Source organism: Cajanus cajan, chromosome 7 (assembly GCF_000230855.2).
Source record: "Cajanus cajan strain Asha chromosome 7, NIPB_CcT2T_4, whole genome shotgun sequence".
Taxonomy (NCBI): Eukaryota; Viridiplantae; Streptophyta; class Magnoliopsida; order Fabales; family Fabaceae; genus Cajanus; species Cajanus cajan.
Genome location: NC_138523.1, coordinates 8,678,968 through 8,701,941, shown reverse-complemented (window position 1 = coordinate 8,701,941; position 22,974 = coordinate 8,678,968). Strand labels below are relative to the sequence as shown.

Genomic DNA, 22,974 nt, shown 5'->3' with positions numbered 1-22,974 from the left:
GCTTGTTTTCCTTCATCTAATCCAATCCAAAATCTTGAAATTAGTTTGTTTAGGTTCATCAAATGATGGTGAGACCTAGGTAAATCAATTCCTTGGATTAAATGGAAAAAAATAAGCCTAATATGTAAAATTTGGCCTAGGCCCACTAAAGGCCCATTTACTAGTTTCACCTACACATTTGCCACTTGCTACCCCACTACTAAACTAAAAATATGAAAATATATGACCCTTAATACAAGGTCAAATGAAGTAAAAGTCTCCAAGCAACATACCCTAAAATCCTATGGGTATGACCTACAAAGAAAAATAAAGGTGCCTAACAAATACATAGACAAAAATAAGTCTATACAAGCATCTACTATATACAAGGTACAAGAACTTAAACTATATAAGGTATGTACAATAGAGACTATGAAACTAAAAAAGAAGAATCATACTCAATGCTCATATAGAGCATAGGTCTAAGAAACACCTCTGTTGTAGAAGTCTCCTCTAACTTCCTAATCATGGACCTAGTTAAAGGTCCAATGGTCTTCAAGTGTAGGCTCTCTATGGATGGTCCTCCATCATATAGTGACACATTATATATGTTGTTGAATCACATTCAAAATTAACATTATCATGGAAACTTTTACAATAAGTATTCTTATACTACCAAACACAACAATTATTACATTTTTTATTTAGCTAGCCTTTTTAAACTTACAAGATAAGGCAAGATTTGTGTTTATTGGATAACTCACATAAATAGGATAAATAAGTTAAAAACACTCAAAGAAATTTGCTTGCTAAGGCAAGGATGTTCACTAGATGAAGATTACAAAAAGCTTAGAAGATTTTTTATTATCAAAGTTTGGGCACAACTAATAAGAACATGTATGCACAGTATTCACAAAGCTCTCATTTTTCTCTTCAAGTCTTATTGTTATTTATAAGCTTCATGAATATATTTGTTATAGTGAGATCCCTTTAACTTGGTCATTATGACATAAGATCAACGATATTTGAATATCTGATCATTCTTCACTTGTTTAGAGCTTCATGAATATCTTGGCATGATAAGTGAATGGGGTAAAAAAGGCTTGATTTAATCATATATAACCCTTTAGGCACTGACTTTCTTTTCTAGAAGCCCATTCACTAGTGCAAAAATTGGATTTAAAATCAGAGTTTTAAGATCGGTTACAAGCTAACCGATCTTAAAAGTGACGCGGTGACAATTTTGTAAATAAGATGAATACTTTTAAGATCGGTTAAAATTTAACCGATCTTAAAAGTGGCACTTTTAAGATTGGTTACAAAAGAACCGATCTTAAAAGCACTTTTAAGATCGGTTATAAAGGAATCGATCTTAAAAGTGACATTTTTAAGATCGGTTATAAAAGAACCGATCTTAAAAGTGGCACTTTTAAGATCAGTCATAAAATAACCGATCTTAAAAGTACTTTTAAGATCGGTTCTTTTATAACCGATCTTAAAAGTGCCACTTTTAAAATCAGTTATTATAGAACCGATTTTGTATGTAGTATACAAAATCGGTTCTTAAATAACCGATTTTAAAAGTATCGTCAAAAATCTTTTATATTCTCCTTCATTCTCATTTTCTTTAATCTTTCTCATTTTCTAAAGTCTCCAATAAGGTAAATTTCGTTGTCATTTTCATCTTCTTGTGTCTCTTTTCATTTTCTCATGTTTTTCTCGTCTCAATTTTCGTTGTAGGTTCAGTTTGGGTTAATTTCGAACCTGGAACGGTCCATTCTGCAAGGAGAACGGGCCGTACTCCATGGAGAACGGGCCGTTCTTCAAGGAGAACGGGCCATACTCCATGGAGAACAGGCCGTTCTGCAGGGAGAATGGGTCATTCTCCAAGGAGAACGGCCCGTTCTCCATTGAGAACGGGCCGTACTCCCTGGAGAACAGGCCGTTCTTCAAGGAGAACGGGCTGTACTCCTTGCTGAACGGGCCGTACTAAAAGTCACTTTTAGGGCTTTTGATCAGACTTTTGGAACAGGTCGTTCCAGTTTAATTATTTTCCCCATCCAGACTTTTAAGATCGGTTATAAAACAACCGATCTTAAAAGTTAACTTTTAAAATCGGTTGTTTAACCGATTTTAAAAGTCTAACTTTTAAAATTGGCTCTTTCAAAATCAGTTACAAAAGCGATTTTAAAAGTAAAAAATAACCGATTTTAAAAGTCTTTTTTCCGCTAGTGATTGGGTTTTGCATTACTATATCATTTTGCACATATACATAAAAGAGCAAATCAAACATTTTTCCTGGTGTAAAAATTATTAGAACACTTATTAAAGATTGTTTTTGAATGTTTATATGTTTGTTTTGTGGCGCGCATATCGTTCAAATAAGTGTTGGACTTGTGAACTCTAAAGACATTGAAACTAGTCTTATTGCATTGGAGATATTGGACTCAAATGCTGATTAACCCATTTTAGAAACAATGCATGTATTTTTCCTATATACAAGAAAATAATTTGATATTAAAAATTTTACAACAACTCAAGCACATTGTTTAACCAAATAAGTTAGACCTCTTCATAAGCAATGCATGTATTTTAAAAAAGAATACAATCTTTTTATATAAATACTTTTAGTATGAATAACCTTTTAAATTTAATTTATATATAATATAAAACTTATTTTACACAAACGTCTAATAAAAAATGATTATTTTATTACAAAATCATGTTTCTCCCGCTTTTTCATGTAACAGAATTAGTTCATGTAAAATTTATCAATTATAAATAATTTATTGCTAACAATTTCCCTAAAATGTAAAGATTTTGTTTTTGGAAAATTAAGGTATTTTTTAAAATGAAAGTTAAGGACTAACAATAAATGTTTTTTTATATATATATATATAAATACTAGTCAAAGATTGAAATATACTAATCATATACACTTAAAAGGACAAATATCTACCAACCATATTACTACATGTTGGTACATTTAGACTAGACATAGATTAAGGAACTCATACTAAATGAAACTAATTTACTTTTCCAATTCAATTGAAGACAAAAGTTAACAATGAAGCTTCTTGTTCTATCTTGTTCAAGTATATTTCAAAGACTTCGAGATTAAGAATTTAAATTTCAATGATAAAATGGGATTAAGATCTTCTTACCGAATTTAGTTTGTCTTATTGAATTAGTTTAGTTTTTGTTTAATAAATAGATATGGATGAATGGTGTACCGGAGAGACCGTATCGGTCACGTGGGCCAACACGTGCCATTTCGTCAGACACTCATGCATAGTAAGCCACGTACAAGCATTACCATCAACGTCGGCTCGGCATGAGGCCGAGAACCGACATCAGTCTGGTTAATGCCAATATGGACCATCATCACTCATCGAGTCGACTCGGTCAAGTACCGTTCCGACATAGGTCAAACCGGAAGTATACAAGCTGCCGTATACAGACTAGACGGCTCGGTCATTTGCCGTTCCGACTAGTATTGAATAGTCGGCTCGGCCTCTTGCCGAAGGGTTAAACAAGTTATAACGGTAATCACAATTAAGAAAGGTAAGTACATGATTAAAGCCTAACAATCAATTAGTACCGTATTACCTAATTTGGTAAATATCTGAGAGGGCCCATCACGCTCAGGCCCATGTCAGATACTATAAATAGGTCACACATAACAAGGTATGTCACTGTTCATTAATTATCCTAGAATATCGTGCTTGTCCTGACTTGAGCGTCGGAGTACCTTTTGCAGGTACCTCCCCCCCTCTGACGAATCCGTTTGAAGTATCCGTTCGGCCCTTCTTACCCAGAAGACTACGAGTGTATCCTTGAGCAGGTACATTTTGGCGCCCACCGTGGGGCCGAACCGATAGCATTGCAGAAGTACCAAAAGTTTACGAGTAAAAGAATCATGGTAAAGACAAGGAATACTAATTTTGAAGGACAACAGTCCGAAGAAGAGCACCAGTCCGGGGCCGAGACGGTTGAGGAGACAAACTTGACCGATATGGTACGCCAGATGAAAGAGGAAATGATCGCCATGAAACAACAGCGAGAAAGAGATGCCGCTGAGATGGCAGCATTGAAAGAAGAGAATGCTGCTCTAAAAAACCAATACCGAGACCCCACATGGAAACCATCCGAGACGACTCACACTCAAGGATCGTTCCACTCGCACGGTCATCACACCTCTTTTCCTCCTACCTCTGTCGCGCCCCCAAACATCCATTCTTCGATCGGAAGACCGGCGCAGCCAATGCCGGTCGGGGCACACCGACATCCATTTACGCTGAACATCATGCAATCGGCACTTCTTGACCACTAGAAGTCCCTGCCCCTTGACAAATACGATGGTACAACCGATCCCGCTGAACACGTAGATGTGTTCTTGACTCAAGTTACGCTGAGCACAACTGATGATGCCGCCCTGTGCCGAATTTTCCCAACATCGTTAAAAGGACGAGCTCTGAGTTGGTTCACTCGGCTTCCGGCCAACTCGATTGATTCGTTCAGTACGTTGGCTTCCCAATTCACAATTCAATTTGCAACCGGCCTCACCAATTGACCTCGTTGGCACTAATAAGCATTCGTCAGGAGAAGAAGGAATCCCTTCGAACATTCATGAGCCGATTCAACAAAGCGGCGCTCGAAATTCGAGACTTAAACACTGCTGTAGCTCTACACCACCTTACTACTGCCTTGAAGCCAGGGCCTTTTGCCAACAGCATTTGTAAGAAACCCCCTACAGACATGGATGATTTGCGTCGGCGAGCCGACAAGTACATGCAGATGGAGGAATTGGCCAAGTTCCGGAACCAAGCCCGAGTAGAAGTGTCAGCAAAACCTGACAAGCTGGCCGAGCCGAGTTTTCGGAGTCGACCGAAAGAGTTGGTTCCCCGCGAGAAGCCTCCTCGGGGACCAAGGTACTCACAATACACGCCCCTCAATACTAGCCGGTCAGCAGTATTAGAACAAGCACTGGCCTCGGATATACTGGTCATCCCAAAACGAGCATCAACCCCTCCTCGGGCCGATACGACCAAGTCATGCAGATATCATCGCAACCGTGGGCATTCAACTGACGATTGTTTGGCCTTGAAGGATAAGATTGAAGATTTAGTCAAGCAGGGACAGCTGCAAGGTTTTGTTGAGCGTCCAAACCGATCGAGATATGAAGACCGGTCACGGAAACGCGACCAACTCGAACAAAGGACAGAAACACGTTCTCGCAGAGAACGTAGTCGGTCTAGAGATAGAAGAGAGGATGAGCCTTCGGCACAGCCTCGGCGAGTCATCAATACCATTACCGGGGGATTCGCTGGAGGTGGCTCGTCTTCATCTGCACAAAGAAGACACCTGCGAGCTGTCCGGCATGTTCATGCCATCGAATCCGCTCGTCGCCGCCTACCCACCATAACTTTCACAGAGGCTGATTTTAAAGGCATCGATCCGGACCAGGATGATCCAATGGTAATCAGCGTCGAAATTCACAAATGTATTGTACGCAAGACGCTGGTCGACCAAGGAAGTTCGGCCGACATCCTCTACTGGAATACGTTCAAGCAGTCGGGCATCCCGGAGTCCGAGCTAGTTCCGTATGATGAACCCTTGGTCGGGTTCTCTGGCGAACGGGTCAAGACCAAGGGATACATCAAGTTGTCGACTCGGTTCGGATTTGAAGGCGCCGAATACCGAGATGTTTCAGTTAAATATGTGGTGGTACACGCCAGCACATCTTACAACATTCTCCTTGGACGACCATCCCTGAATCAGCTCGGAGCAGTCGTATCTACCCCTCATTTGGCCATGAAATTTCCGGCTGAGTCAGGACGAGTCTTCACGGTTCATGCCGACCAAAAGACGGCGCGGGAGTGTTACTTCGCTAATTTGCGACTGCCAAGGATAAAAGACGAGGTACCCAGGAGGCCGAGTGGGGTTCACTCGGTGTCCCATCATTCGACTGTGGACCTCGATCCCCGGATCGATTAGGAGGAAAGAGTCGAGCCTGTTGATGACAAGCAACCGATTCAAGTAGGGGTGTTGGAGTCACAAGTCACTTATATAGGAGCCAACCTGTCCGAGTGGGAACAATTGGCTGTCAGCCAAGTGATCCTCAAAAATAGTGACCTATTTGCTTGGCATCCCTCCGACATGCCCGGCATTGATCCTAGTTTCCTCTGTCACAAGTTGTCCATAAGCAAAGAAGCAAGACCGATCGCTCAACGGCGTCGAAAGGCTGGGGAGAACAGGAAGGCGGCAATAGAGGCCGAGGTGAGTAAGTTGCTAGAGGCCAAGTTCATCCGGGAGGTACACTACACAACTTGGCTAGCTAATGTAGTAATGGTCAAGAAACCGAATGGGAAATGGCGCATGTGTACTGACTACACCAATTTGAACAAAGCCTGTCCGAAGGATGCCTATCCGCTACCAAACATTGATCGGCTCGTCGATGGGGCATCTGGCCACAAATTCCTGTCATTCCTTGACGCATATTCCGGATATAACCAAATCTGAATGCACCCTCAAGACGAAGAGAAAACGGCGTTCATCACCGAAACGGCCAATTACTGCTACCGAGTTATGCCCTTCGGCCTGAAAAATGCCGGAGCTACCTACCAACGGCTGATGAACAAAATTTTCAGCGACCACATTGGCCGATGTATGGAGGTGTACGTTGATGACATGGTAGTAAAGTCAAGTAGCGTATCTGTACACGCACAAGACTTAACCGATGTGTTTCACGCGCTTCAGCACCACCAAATGAGACTCAACCCCGACAAGTGCGTGTTCGGGGTCTCAGGCGGCAAGTTTTTAGGGTTTATGTTGTCCAGTCGCGGCATTGAAGCAAATCCTGACAAGTGCCAAGCCATTTTAAGCATGAAAAGTCCAAGTACCCTGAAAGAAGTTCAGAAGTTGGCAGGCCGGCTCACTTCGCTCTCCCGCTTTCTTCCTTGCCTAGCTGAGATAGCTAGACCCATCCTCCTCTTGCTCAAGAAGACCGAGCGGTTCCAATGGACCCAGGAGTGTGAAACATCATTCCAACATTTCAAGGAGCGCCTTAGTACACCCCCAGTCCTTTCCAAACCAGTTGCCAACCTTGACATGATCGTATACTTAGCGGTCTCCGACACCTCAATTAGCGCTGCGCTAATACAAGAAAACCGAGAAGGGCAACAACTAGTGTATTTCATCAGTCAGACTCTGCAGGAGGCCGAACGACGATACCAGTTAATTGAAAAGGTAGCCTTAGGACTCATCTACACTGCTCGTCGACTCAGACAATACTTTCATAGCCACAAGATAATTGTTCGGACCGATTGTCCAGTGGCAAAAGTATTAAGAAAACCAGAGATTGCCGGCTGAATGATGGCATGGTCGGTTGAGCTGTCAGAGTTCGATTTGTCTTTTGAGCCGAGAGGTCCCATCAAGTCGCAGCACTTGGCCGATTTTGTTAACGAGCTTACCCCTTCGGGGCGTTTTGAGGACGAGCCGTGGACCTTGCATGTCGATGGGTCTTCCAACGCCCAAGGCAGCGGAGCAGGAGTAATACTGGCTAGTCCCTTAGGCGTCACAATCGAGCAGTCCCTTCGGTTCGGTTTTCGTGCCTAGAATAACCAAGTGGAATACGAGGCCCTACTAGCTGGGATGCGGTTGGCAACCGAGATGGATGTGAAGCGAGTCATATGCTGGACCGACTCAAAGATAGTGGCTGAGCAGGTCAATGATAATTTCCAAGTTAAAGATGCGAACTTATTACAGTACTATCATCTATTCCAAAGATTGAAGGATGAATTCAGCGAGGTTCAGGTTCGGCATGTTTTGCGCAACAACAATGAACGAGCTGATCAGTTAGCTCGGCTCGCCAGCAGCCGGAAGCCGGGACAGCTGCGCACCACTATTCATCTTGAAGTTCCCTCCCCAAGCGTAACAACCGAGTGCATGGTAATAGATGAATCACCCTCATGGACCACACCCATTCGGAACTATATCACTAACGGCGAAGTACCGGCCGACCCGTTGGAAGCTAAGAAGTTACGAACACAGGCGGCTCGGTACTCCATGATAGCCGAGGACCTCTACAGACGGGGGTTCTCCACCCCGCTGCTCAAATGCATAGATAGTCACCAAGCAGATTACGTGATGAGGGAAGTCCATGAGGGTATTTGTGGCTCTCATTCCGGAGGACGAACCTTAGCAGCTAAAGTCTTGCGGGCCGGTTATTATTGGCCAACTCTAAAGGGGGACTGCGCCGACTTTGTCAAGAAATGTGTTCAGTGTCAAAAATACGGGAACCTCATTCATGCCTCGGCCGCTGAACTGCATAGCATCAGCTCTCCATGGCCGTTTACTTTATGGGGCATTGATGTACTCGGCCCATTTCCGGTGGCGAAGGGACAAGTTAAGTTTCTCCTCGTGGCTGTCAATTACTTCACAAAGTGGATTGAGGCCGAGCCTCTTGCCTGCATCTCCGCCGCTAATGTCCAGAAATTTGTCTGGAAGAACATGGTTACCCGTTTTGGCATCCCATATGCCATCATCTCGGATAACGGCCTACAATTCACGGACAAAAAGTTCAACTCTTTCCTTGAAAACCTTGGCATCCGGCATAGGTTTACATCAGTTGAGCACCCCCAGTCAAACGGCCAGGCCGAAGCGGCCAATAAGGTTATCCTCACCGAATTAAAGAAACGGCTCGGTTCGGCAAAAGGGGCATGGGTCGAAGAATTGCCAGAGGTCCTTTGGGCGTATCGATGTACACCACAATCAGCAACAAAAGAGACACCATTTCGCCTGACATACGGCGCGGACGCCATGATCCCGGTTGAAGTCGGAGAGCCATCATTCCGAAGACAGCACTTCCATGAGGAGTCTAACAATGCTTCGCTCCGAGCCGAGCTTGATGTCCTTGATGAAGCACGGGAAAAAGCACAGATTGTGGCCGAGGCATGTAAACAACGCATGACACGTCGTTTCAATTCAAGTGTTAAGCCGAGAACATTCCACGAAGGCAATCTTGTATGGAGAGCAACCGGGTCAGCCAGACGCAACTCTTCAGAAGGGAAGCTATCAGCCAACTGGGATGGCCCTTTCCGGATACGGCATGTCCTCAACAATGGAGCGTACAAGTTAGAAGAACTGTCCGGCAAGGTCATTCCTCGGACATGGAATTCTACTCATTTGAAGACATATTATAGTTGAATCAGCATCATGTATTTACATTTCAACTATGTGTAATGATGCACTCTTTTCCTTGAACCGGTCTTTTCTCCTCTTAAAAAATCGTGAAAAGAGGTTTTGGCCGGCAAGGTTTTTAATGAGGCATCCAATCAATAACAACACAGTTCAATTATCTTTGACTTACTATACATTTTTACCATTAAAGTTCTTACAAGTCTTCCCTCCCGAGACGTCTCTCGGCCAAGGATGTGGCTTCTATTAAATTTACAAGTCTTCCCTCCCAAGATGTCTCTCGGCTAAGGATGTGACTTCCAATCCTACAAGTCTTCCCTCCCGAGATGTCTCTCGGCTAAGGATGTGACTTCCAATCCTACAAGTCTTCCCTCCCGAGATGTCTCTCGGCCAAGGATGCGGCTTTAGTTTTAGATCTTCTAACCCGAGATGACTCTCGACCAATGAGAAGTATATTGCGAAAAGAATTCAAAGCAGTATAAGAAGAGAAAAATCTAATTCATTAAAAGGCACTATCGGCCTAGCAACACAAAAAAAAAAAAAAAAAAAAAACGGGCACTATTGGCCTGGAATTACAATGCAAAAACCTAAGAAACTACCTCCGCCTCGCCAGGAATCGGACCAGCCTCAGGCGCTTCTTCCTCCTGAATCGTAACATCCTCATTTGGCTCGTTCGCCCGAGCCGGAGCTTCCTCGTCGGCTTGTTGATCAGGAGGAATAGAAGTGAGGTCCACCAGCTTCCCTTGAAAGAAATCTTTCGTCATGTCAAGATGGAAGTCTGGCGGAAAGTCGCCAAAATGACAGGCTTGCCGAGCCGCTTGAGCAAAGCTGGCCTGATGCTGGCTAAGGACCTTGGCACGCGCTTTCTTCTTATAGGCCTCGAAAGCAGTCTTCTCAGCATCCAACCCCTTCCCTAGAGCAGTAACCTTGTCGGTCTCGGTCTTCAAAGCAAGTTCGAGACGCTGAACCTTCAAGGCCAAGTCGTCGGCAACTCGCCCTCTGCGATCCATTTCAGCCTGGTACTTGCTGTTGGATGTTTGGGCGTCTGTTAAAGCCGCCAGCGTCTCTTGAAGAGACTTCTCCTGCTCAGCAAGCTGCTGGCGCAGCCCATCAGCCTCGCCGTTCGGCTGCATAACTATGCTTTGGGCCATTGCCACGGCCCGCACTTCTCCATTTTTGAGCCGAGCTCATGCGACTCAGCATCCCTTGGCCGGCTTCAGAAGTTAAGTCTTGACTCAGGAAATCCTGAGCGTTGACGTTCCCGGCCAAAAAACTTGGCGAAGATAGACCTTCTGGAACAGGGGGGCTGGCCACTCGGCGTTGTTTGGCCCGGCGACTTTCTTCCTCGGCCCTTGCATCCGACCTTCTTTTTTCAGGTTGGGGCCGAGTGGGTTTCTTTTTCCGAGCCGACGACCCTACCCCACCAGCTTGGACGGTAGCTTGATTCCCACACATGGGGGCTGGAGTCTTGTTTCCAGTAGTCGCCGCCAATTGATTCCGGATCAGGTTACGGATGTCTAGATCGTCATCTCCGTGGGCAGCCATTATACCTGCACATTATTAGTCAAAATCAATGATAACACACAAATTTAAGTAAATAAGAAAGGTACTATACCAATTAGTTCCTCGACTACATCGGCCGATTCAAACAACCGGATCAGAGGACGACATGGTAGAGGCCGAGGTAGTTTGTCTAAAAAACTTAGACTCGTTCTCTCCTCCGGGGACATGCGTGATTTGGAAACCGTGTCGTACTTGCGCGGCTTCCGGGTCCAATACAAGGGAAATAGTGGATTCCCTTCGGCATCAAAGAAATACTTTTTTCCTGGTTCTGGCCGAATCATCACCTTCATAAATCCCACTTTAAATTTTTTGTACGAGGTGGTAAAAGGTTGCAACAAGTATACTCATGAAATAATTGTCAAAAGGGAGGGATATCTTAAGAAGCCGGAACATATAATCATACACGTAAAAGAATGGGTATTTGGACGATCCTTGATTCAAATAAACAAAGTCTGGATTTGAAGCCCCGTCACCTCGGCACGGTTGGAAAAAGACGGCAGAGGGTTCTTCATCTTCGGGAAAGTTTAAAAACTTTATGGCTGATACGAAGTCTACAAGAGACTTCTTACTCGTATACCGAGAGTATACACTACCAACTTCACCGTGCACCCACGAATACCCGGGGGTCGATATGGGAGGAAAAATTCTTGACGATTCCCCACCCCGACTCGGCTGATCTTCAGAACCCACAGCCGATGCCGAATTATTCCCACTTTGCGACCGATCGGACCCCGAAGCCGACTCTGCGGAATCGCCCCCATTTGAAGCTGAAGCCGACGCTACCTCCTGGTTCGGCGTCGTCCTTAACCTAGATTCCTCTTCGTCCCCAGAGGAGTCAACATGAACAATGTCCAGGTTAGCCATTACGTACCTGATGGTTGAACTTGACCAATTGCTGTTGAGTACTCACAACGCTCTCAAATAACTTCGGCTCGGAGCAGCTAGTAAGTTTGCATGTGGAAACCCTTCCCCCTACACATCTATTTATAGGCGTCCTTGATAAGCAACTGAAGAGACACCCCCTCGTGCCTACCGTTGGATCATTTAGATCCAACGGTCTAGGACGCGCAACTCTTCGCATGCGTCATTAGTGACCAACGGTTATATCCCTTCGCTTCCCACCATAACTTCTCGCGTACGCCATCAAATGCCCAACGGTTACAACCCTTCATATCCCACCATCAGTTGTAACCCTTAGCTTCTTCTTCAAGACACCAACTGAAAAATCCTGTTTTACTTTCACTAACCTTTCGCGTCGCTTCACTCCTCAAAGGCTAGGGGGCTTGTGTACCGGAGAGACCGTATTGGTCACGTGGGCCAACACGTGCCATTTCGTCAGACACTCATGCATAGTAAGCCACGTACAAGCATTACCATCAACGTCGGCTCGGCATGAGGCCGAGAACCGACATCAGTCTGGTTAATGCCAATATGGACCGTCATCACTCATCGAGTCGGCTCGGTCAAGTACCGTTCCGACATAGGTCAAACCGGAAGTATACAAGCTGTCGTATACAGACTAGACAGCTCGGTCATTTGCCGTTCCGACTAGTATTGAATAGTCGGCTCGGCCTCTTGCCGAAGGGTTAAACAAGTTATAACGGTAATCACAATTAAGAAAGGTAAGTACATGATTAAAACCTAACAACCAATTAGTACCGTATTACCTAATTTGGTAAATATCTTAGAGGGCCCATCACGCTCAGGCCCATGTCAGATACTATAAATAGGTCACACATAACAAGGTATGTCACTGTTCATTAATTATCTTAGAATATCGTGTTTGTCCTGACTTGAGCGTCGGAGTACCTTTTGCAGGTACCTCCCCCCCTCTGACGAATCCGTTTGAAGTATCCGTTCAGTCCTTCTTACCCAGAAGACTACGAGTGTATCTTTGAGCAGGTACAAATGGTTTTTGTCAAAATATAAAATTTATCTGAATATAAGGAAAACCTAATGCAGACAAATGGATTTCGTTATCTCATGGGAAAAGCCACGATGTTACAGATTTATCGAAGATTTAAATGCATTCTTGATACGAATTATTGTTGTCGAAAATAAATAAATTAATGCATGACCATTTTAAATTGTAAAATTTTTCATTGGTCCAGAAACATTTATTGGTGATTGTGTCACGAAGTTGCCATCCAAATAATTGACATAAAATGGTTGTTAAAAATAAAAGGAAAATAAAATGGACCCAATAAGATGATGTTGTTTGTTATATTATATTATATTATATTACATTATATTATATTATATATATATATATATATATATATATATATATATATATATATATATATATATATATATATGAAATGGACCTAAAATGGTTGTTAGGAATAACAAGAAAATAACCAGCTCTAAATGTGTGGGGCAAATACATGGAGACAATTGAATAGAAAATGGTATTGATAATGTACCTGTTCATAGTGGGGGATACGGGTAGTTGTCCTAAGCACCAATAATTTACAGTAATAACCAATACGTGCATGCGTGTTATCCTATTAATTGTATTGATTTGCCCTAAACTTTGAAAAATATTTATGGTATGTAGATTTTGTCCGCACACATTAAAATAATTATTAAACTTTCATGTTTTTTATATTAATAATATATCCCTGACCAGTGAAATATTCGATTATTCTCGATGCTGATCAATGTCATTAGTCAATTTTCTCTATTTCTCAAAATAATAAGAAAAAAAAAACTTCGTTTGAATGTTTCTTGTTTATATATATATATATAAGATTATGGCCAATCAAAAAGAAAGGTGTCAATTCTTGTTTAGACTTATTAATGAATTCCAAATAGCTAAGGTAAGGTTACATTATAAAATATAGTGACCCTACCAAAAAAAAACAAAAAAAACTTTTGACAACACATTTTTAATAGTACACGTCGTTCATAAATGTTGTTAAATGGAATAAGATAAATAAGACAACACATAAAAAACTAAATGCTTAATATATTGAAGAATGATCAATTTACTCCAATAATAAGTTTCTGTATATATATTTATTTTACTTAATAACTCATATTTTACATCAAATTTTAAAAATTTAATTGGTAAACTAAAAGTTCTTAATGTGTAAATAAAATCTACAAATTTTTTTAAAAAAATCGAAAGTCATATGATATTTTGTTATATAAATTCAAATCAACATAGAAAATGATTTAATGATTGTTAATCAATTTGAATTAATAAAACAAAATATCAAATTATTTTTAAATGTTTTTAATAATTTGTAGACTTAAACTATGCATTAAAAACTTTTAATTTAGGTTAAAAACCTATTTTAGTCTCTTATAATAATTGTTTGTTTCAATTTAGTCCCACTATTATTTTTTGTCTCAATTTGGTCCCTAATAAATTAATTGGTTTCAATTTGGGACTTCCGTCCAAATTATTTAAACAGAATTAACTGTTGGCCACGTGGATGTCACGTAAATGCATAGGTGGATGCCACGTGGATGCCAAATTTCTTGAAAACACCTGGAACCAGAACGGGCTGTTCTGGGTGCACTATTGGTGTGTTAATTTTTTATCTAAAACGGGCCGTTCTAGATGCAAAATTAACACACTACCAGTACATCAGAACGACACGTTCTAAATCCAGAATGGCCCGTTCTAAAACCAGAATGGGCCGTTCTGGATTCAGAACGGTCCGTTCCAGAACGCCAGTTAATTAAAAACAATAGAATATTCTATATTAATTTTATTAAAAATAATAATAATTTTGAAAAATATTTTTTTATGGTAAAAATTTTAAAATTACTTATTTTTATAAAATACAATTGTCTTATAAATAGAGTGATAACTTTTCCTTTTTCCCTTTCTGTCTGAAGAAATATTTAAGTGTTACTTTATAACTTTTTACAACTTATTTAAAATTACAGGAATAAAATGATAAAAATTAATAAAATAAACATAATAAAATTATTAATTTATTTTCTTTTAGTGTCCTCTAAATTTTTATACTCATTTAAAACAAAAATATTTTATATGTTAATTTGAATTAATTTAACGAAATATCATATGCTTTTTAATTTTTTAAAATTTTTTATAAATTTGATCTATACATGAAAAGCTTTTTAATTTAATAATTAAATTTTTAAAAATTTGATATAGAACATTAATTATTAAGTAGAATAAATTTATCAAGACTTACTCTTGAAGTAAGTAAATTTTTTCTTCATTAAAAATGAAGATAATTTTACCATAAAATAAAAAACAATTAAACAATAAAATAAAATATAAAAAAAATATTAAAGTATTTATTATATTAAATATAACAACATAATTAAAATATAATTAATAATATATATTTTATAAAATTATTAATATTTTTTATATAAAAAAAATTTTAGTGGGGGCAAGTGCCCCCGCTATGATTAACTTAGATTCGTCCCTGCATGTGGTTGTATGGTGAAATGTTAGTCTTGTGTATCCTCTTCCTTTACTTCAGGTTCTACCCCTTCAAGAACAGGTTCTTGTTGTTAGGGTACATCGTTAATGACTTCAAGGAAAAATACCATGTAATTTCATCCTTTACTGTATAGTGTCAATTTGGTAGTAAGTGGCTCACTCCAGTTTGACTAACAATGAAATAAAATCTGTTACCATTATTTTTAGTGATACACTGCATTGTCCTTAATGATACACTGTATAGTCCAACTGTTTAGCAATTGAAGTTGTCAATTTCCATTGACAATATTATCAAATCCAGTGTTTGAAATGCTTTGTACCAAATCCACGTGGATGCTGAATTTTTAAAAACAACTAGAACCAGAACGGCTCGTTTTGAAACTAGAACGGCCCGTTCTGGTTGCACTCTTAGTGTGTTAATTTTGCACTCGGAATGGGTCGTTTCGAATGCAAAATTAACACACCAAGAGTGCACCCAGAACGACCTGTTTTGGTTTCAGAACGGGTCGTTCTGGTTCCAGGTGTTTTAAAAAAAAATGGGCATCCACGTGTGCATCTACGTGGCTAATAGTTAACTCCGTTTAAATAATTTGGACGGAAGTCCCACATTGAAACCAATTAATTTATTAGGGACCAAATTGAGACCAAAAATAAAAGAAGGACTAAATTGAAACAAACAATTATTATAAGGGACCAAAATAGGTTTTTAGCCTTTAATTTAATGATTGAATTATTGAAATTTAATATAAAATTTGTTATTGTGTGGACTAAGTAGACTCTTCCCCTATGTGTGTGTGTGTTTAAAAAATATTTATACACACACACACACACAAACACACACACACACACATATATATATAGATAGATAGATAGAGAAAAAGAAAGAGAGGGGGGGTGAGAGGGGAGGATAACATTTATTATTGTTGTATCACCTAACTCGATCAAGTTGAGTTGACCTCCTACCAAACTTGGGTAGGTTGAGCTGACCTTCTACTCGCCCATATTGGTCCTCCAACCCACCATCACGAGGAAAAATGCTAGGCGATTAACTCCCAATAGATGGTGAAATATCTTACGTGAATATCTCCTAAAGATCCCAAATTATCATAATTGGGGTACATTATCTTCATTTTATGAACAAAATACTTCGTAAATCAAGCAGCCAAAAATTCCAGGCTTCATGATAGGGTTTAAGCATCTATGTAAAGGATACAAGGTATCATTATAACCTTAATATTCTAGACCTAAAACTCCCCTCTAATTGAAACATTAGAGAGTGCATTTGTATGTGGTCCTACCACTGGTGTTGATGTGTGAAGGACATTTTCACTTTCGCTAAAGCACTCGCAAATTTAGGTAACAACATTTGGCACCCACTATAGCGTTGATGTGAAATAATCCTCCAACCACATTGGGTTTCCACTCAAAACTAGATTATGAGCATGAATGTCACGACATCAATAACAAACAAATACCTAGAATTGTTGTTTGTGACACCATCAACCATAAAAATCCTAAGACACATGGAGCCCATGTATAAACTAAATGAAGAGGCCTTAGCCACCTTCCATAAATAGAATGTGACCTACAATCCAAGCATGTAGCTATCAGCAAGAGCTTCATAACCTCTAAAAGAAAACAAGAAAGTCCGCATAGGATTATATGCCTCCACTATTGTGGAATGCGTATCATCCCAATCCTAGTCCACCAAGAACATCCATCCAACACAAGAACTCCAACTTGACCAAGAGGGCCAAACATATTCCTCAATAGGCTTAATCCACAACATCAAAGAGGATAGTGCTCATCCCTTCACGAACGAAGTCATAAACATCCCCTTTCCCCAAGGATGGAAACTCACATCCATTAAGGCATATAATGAGTTAACCTGCCCAAACGCCATCTATACTCAAATGCACCAGTACACACTTGATGAGGCAATCATGTATAAAGTTTCTCGATGTCACTAAAAGGTTTTCCCTACTCTAATATACTCATCTCCCTCTAAGAAGTAAACTAAATTATGCCACTCTGAAGTGACCATAAGTTGACCTCACTTCATATCAACCATGACCTTACTAAGCCTTAAATATTAAGACAACGAGCTCACGAGAGCATTCATGGAGAGGTTCTCCACTATAGCTAAAGAGATACATAACATTCATCCTCAGGTTGCCTTTAGCACCACGTTGCACTTTCTAAAGTCAGATCCATTCTCGAACGATCTCTACCTATACACTCTTGTTGACCTAAACAAACTTAGAATGCATGCTACCAGCTTCATGTAGATGGAAGAGCATGAAAGAGCACGAAGTAGGCTAGCACAAGATCTAAGCTTCCACATCTAGCACCTAGGGTGAGCAATCTAAGTCAAACCAACTGCACCCGTTACAACAACAATAAATTCATGAGCGATTGACCTTTGAAGCTATCGTATATAATGAAGGAATCCTTGGTGAATATGAATGATGAATTTTTCTACCATGACTCGAAGCTCCTTAAGCATGTTCCATGGATCCAAAATCGCAAAAGAAAGTTTGAAATGGTGTAGGAAGAGTGTGAGGGGTTGTGGAATTTCTCAATGGATAAGATAAACAAGAAGAGTTGCACTTGCCACATATAGTTTCCTTGATGAAAGTAGTTAGGGATATGGATTCTCCTAAGTGACTTAAGAGAGAATTTAGAAAATGAATCTCATATATCAATCATAAGTAGCGACATATACAAGAGAAAAGGCTCATGTGGACCTTTGAAGCTTATAGAGCAAGCTAGGTTAACCAAGGGTCAAATGAACCATGGTAGCCTAACTTAGGTTAACCTAGGTGCCAAGTTTGAATTTAAAATTTAAATTTACAAGTGAAACAACCTATATATAGTGGTGGAGAAGCTTGTAGTGCTAGCTAGACAAGGTAAAGACAAGGTAGAGACACTTATATCTAGATTAGTCAATCATAGAGTGTCAAGTGTCACCTTGTCTCCTAGGATACAAAGAGAAGACACTTAGATTTAGAGGAGCCAATCATAGAGTGTCAAGTGTCACCTTATCCCCTTGGCTAGCCAAGGGACAAGTTGTTGAGGAAACTTCACAATTTTCGGCCAAGTAAAAAGGATGGGCGGCCTAGGTTGATTTTCTTTATTTAATCCAATCCAAAAATCTTGGAATTGGTTTAGTTAGGTTCACCAATGATGGTGAGACCTGGCTAAATCAATTCCTTGGATTAAATGAAGAAAAACAAGCCTAATACGTAAAATTTGGCCTAGGCCCACTAAGGACCCAATTGCTAGCTTCATCTACACACTTGTTATTTGATACCCCACTACTAATACTAAAAATATGAAAAACTTTGACCCTTAATACAAGGTCAAATGGAGTAAAAGTCTCCAAGTAACATACCCTAAAATCATAAAGGTATGACCTATAAAGAAAGATAAAAAGGTGTTAGAAGCCATTCCAAACACACATGGAAGAGATGGATTCTCCCTTGGTGATGCGACACTCATATGAGTGATAAGTCCCTCCAAAATTATCACCATATTCAAGAGAGGATAAGTGAAAAGGATCAAGTTTCAAGGAGAGAAACAAGCTTTGAGAGAAAGAATTAGAGAAAAGTTAATCTAATTCAAAAATATGGTCAAAACTATTCGGCCAATATAAGGAAAAACCATATATAGGATTTGGTTGGCTTATGGTGCAAGTTAGACTCACCACAGTTAGCTATCTTGTACTTAAGCTAACCAACCCTAGTTAAGTCTCTAGAAGCTTGTGGAGTAAGCTAACCTAATCCTATTTTAGAAGTAACCTAGGTTAGCTTAAGTTAACTCCAACTACCTAACCTAATCATGACAACTAACTAACTAATGATTACTTTTAATAAGTTTGTTGAGATGTCACTATCAAAGTCATTTGACTTATTTAAAAACTTGGATGGCGAATTTGGCTAGGTTTGGACGTCCAAACCACTTGCCTAAGCAAGTGGACATCCAAACCGGGCCATGGAGAAAGTTTGAGCCATCCAAGCCCAAATAAGTTTATGACTTAAGCTAGTTACACCTTCCTTAAATTACTAATTACTCCCTTAAAGAAATATTATACAAGAACAAAAATTCCTATACTACTTAACCCAAAATACAAGATCAAATATAACCTATATAATCACTACTAAGAAAAATGTAAAACAACAATAGGAGTCCTTTAGGTAAGATAGGCCTCAAAAGGTAGGATAACCTACAACATAAGGGTAAATTCCCTACAATTCTTTAAATCATCTTCATCATCCTTCACCCTTCTTGGTCTTATCTTTTTCAAAGGGATCTTGGAAAGTAGGTTTCCATCATTACGATTCTTCCCTTCTTCTTTAGAATTAAACTTCTTAAGCATGAGAGAGATCACATCTTCTATCAAGTCTTCAAAATTTTCTTCTAAGGTATTGTTCTCTATTTCCATCTTCAAAGCTTTTCTTTTGCCTTTATTCTTGTTGGTTTCACCAGACCTTAGAGCAACAAGTCATTAGCTTTTATATGACCTCTATTGTTCATATGGATTTCATTAACTCATAGAGCTTTTAGGAGTTCATCCAATGTTAGATTCTTAAGGTTACCTTTGAGAAGGTGATGGACTTAGGCTTCCAAACCTTTAGAAGGCATTTTAGGATCTTTGGAGCTTTAGAGAACTTATTTCCCTAGGATTTTAACCTATTAAGGACATTTTGGAAACTTCTAAACATCTCATCAATGGTCTCATTTTCTTTCATATGGAGAACAACTCATAATGTCTCTAAAGATGTAAGGCTCAGCAACTACAACTCTCTTGAGCCTTATATCTCCATTTCCTTTAAGAGTTATCTTGATGCCTTCCCATGTTTCTTTAGCAATCTTGCAACTGTAGAACTTATTGTATTATGTTCTCGACAAAGAGCATGGTAAGATGTATCTTTCCTTTATGTTGAATTGTAGAATGTTGTAGTTTTCCTAGTTGTACTCACTTTTTTGTTTGGTTAATAAAACATCACTACTAGTGATGATCTTTTAGAGGTGGTACTAGGTGGAGTTAATGAACATCTTTGTTCTATATTTCCAATATGGGTATTATTCTCCATCAAAGACAAGAAGGTTTATAAGAAAAGCTCTTTCGAGAAAGTACTATCTTTCGCTTCTTACCATCTTATAGTTTCTTTCTTTAGTATAATTAGATGCTTAATCTCGTCAAATAATGAGCACTAATACCAAACTGTGGAGAAAAGAAAGATATAGAAAGAGGGTTGAATAGTGTTATTAAAAAAGTTGGTATTTTTTTGAAGTAGTGGAGTAGTAGCGTAAGACTTGTTAAAGTGTAGACGAAGCAAATCAAAAGACTCAAGGTATATTTATGCTAGTTCGTCTCAACCAGCAAGACTATGTCAAGTTCTTGATCAACTTGATCAAGTTCCACTATCTTTTATAAAGATACAACTATTATTTCACAAGCCACTTCTGACTCAACCTAAGTATTCTTTGATTATCCTCTTCAAGCAAACTACCAAACTATTCTTTGAACAACAAAGTTTATCCATCCTTTAACGCCAAATATTCTTTAAACAACAAAGCATTTCATGCTTCAACACAAGCATTCTTTAAACAATTAAACCTCTCCAACCTTCAAGTTAAACACATAGTTCAAGTGGGGTAAAAATTAACAAGTGATTTGCCACAATTTTTAAGTACAAGATTTTATACAAGAAGAATGAATGATAGAATAAAATTGTTCTCTTTTCTTTTTGCATTCTTCAAGCTCTTTTATATAAATAATAGTTGAAAATAACTATTCTAAATTTTTTAGCTTCACTCATTGACTTGGTTTGTTTTTCTTCATTTTTTTCCTTGTAAATTAAAATATTTGTTGGTGCATTAAATGTGTTTTATCAAATGGTCACTTCTTATCTGATCAAGGAGGTTAGTCATCACCTTTTTGGTACAAAAATAAGAGATGAGCTAGTCAAGAATAACTTTTTAGATGACTTCGCATACTTTGACATAATTGTTTATCCTTTCTGTAACGACAATCAATTTCTCATTCCTTCATGAAATTCAAGTACTAAAAAAAGCTTTTATTCCTTCAATCTGTTAAGAAATATCATAGAAGTAGAAGACATGGTCAATAGACATAAAAAATATAATATTTAATGCATTTGTTTTACATATATAGATGAAATGTTTCATCTTAGAGACTTGTCAATAACATATTATCATATAAATCCCTTTTAAGCTTATATATAAGGAGGGACCAATTACTGTAAGAGTATGTCTTGGTAGACTTACTCTATTCAATAACTTATGTTCTACATTAAATTTCAACAATTTAATTGTTAAATTAAAAATTCCTAATGTATAAATCAAGTCTACAATTTTTTTTAAAAATATATCGCAATAGATCCATTTAGTCTAAGAGTGAGTCTTGTAGACTTACCCTACTCAATAATTCATGTTCTATATCAAATTTTAACGATCCAACTGTTAGATTAAAAGTTCTTAATACATAAATCATGTCTAGAAATTTTGAAAACTATTTGATATCTTGTTACAATAATTCAAATTGTCTTATACTTATATAAGCATATTGTAGACTAATTTGCATATATATGATTTGTGTGTGTGTAGACTTTAATTTTTTCATTAAGAACTTAATAGTTGGATAATTGAGATTCAATGTAAACCATAGGTTATTGAGTGCAATAATCCTACTAAGTTATTCTTAGAGTAACTGGATATCTCACCACGCATGCACACACATAGATCAAATTAGACCAGTGTAACTTTTATAAATGATTGTACCATTCAATAACTTTCGTTGAGATTAAAAGTTCCTTTCATGTAGATCATATATACAAAATTTCATTTTTTCCAAAATTATTATACACCTCATTCATATAGATAAAAATTAGAATAATATATAAGGTTATTAACTATGTAATATCTAGTAAAATTTACACCAATGTAATTTGATTTATAATGATAAGTCAATATCTTCTAAAGTAGATCGAATGAAGCTCAACTCCTATCTGTCATAAGCCTTCTCAATTTGTCATAAAAAAATTAGGGTTAGACCTGGCATCAACAATGGCTTAGTTGTGATTGTTCGTTGTGTACTTCCATGGAGGCTTGCCCTTCTCATGCATGTGTTTGGCTTGATTGCTCAACAATTCATTACTAGAAAAGTGTCATTTTCCTACGAATTTTCTTACAAAAAAATATTCGCATAAACATTTTGCGAATTTTCTTGCAATAATAATTTCACAAAAAAAAATTTACGAATTTATTTGCGAAAAATAATTTACAGATATTTCTTACAAATTTTTTTATGAAAAATAATTTATAAGAAATTTTTGCAAATTTTGCTACAATTTTAATCATCATAGAAATTTTTTCCATTGTAAAAATTTGTAAAAAATATTGTAAGAATTTTATTTTGTTTCTTGAAAATTTTCTTGTAAAAATAAATTCACAAGTAATGTTTACTAAATGGTAGAAAATTTTCGCAGGTAACTTTTCCTACGGATTTTCTTGCCAATTTTAATCCGCAGGAAAAATAAAAAAATGTTTAAACTTATAAGTTTATTAATTAAAAGATTTTTAATTAAAAAATATTATTTTACTATATTATTTACAAACATATCATTATAATTAATTTTAATTTTAAATTAAATTAAATATATAATTTTTTTATAAATATGATAAATTAATGATAATGAGTTTTAATTAAATGATAATTTATAGAATTTAAAAATTAAAAGTATTTACTTAATAAAATATTATTTTACTAAATTATT

General features: G+C 38.3%; 1 protein-coding gene across 1 annotated transcript; it reads left to right on the top strand.

The window, feature by feature from the left end:
• Positions 1-4,608: 4,608 nt before the first annotated feature.
• LOC145949794 (uncharacterized) lies at positions 4,609-5,976 on the top strand. Its single transcript, XM_083060678.1, has one exon. The coding sequence runs from the start codon at positions 4,609-4,611 to the stop codon at positions 5,974-5,976; it is 1,368 nt and encodes a 455-aa protein (XP_082916804.1).
• Positions 5,977-22,974: the final 16,998 nt, after the last annotated feature.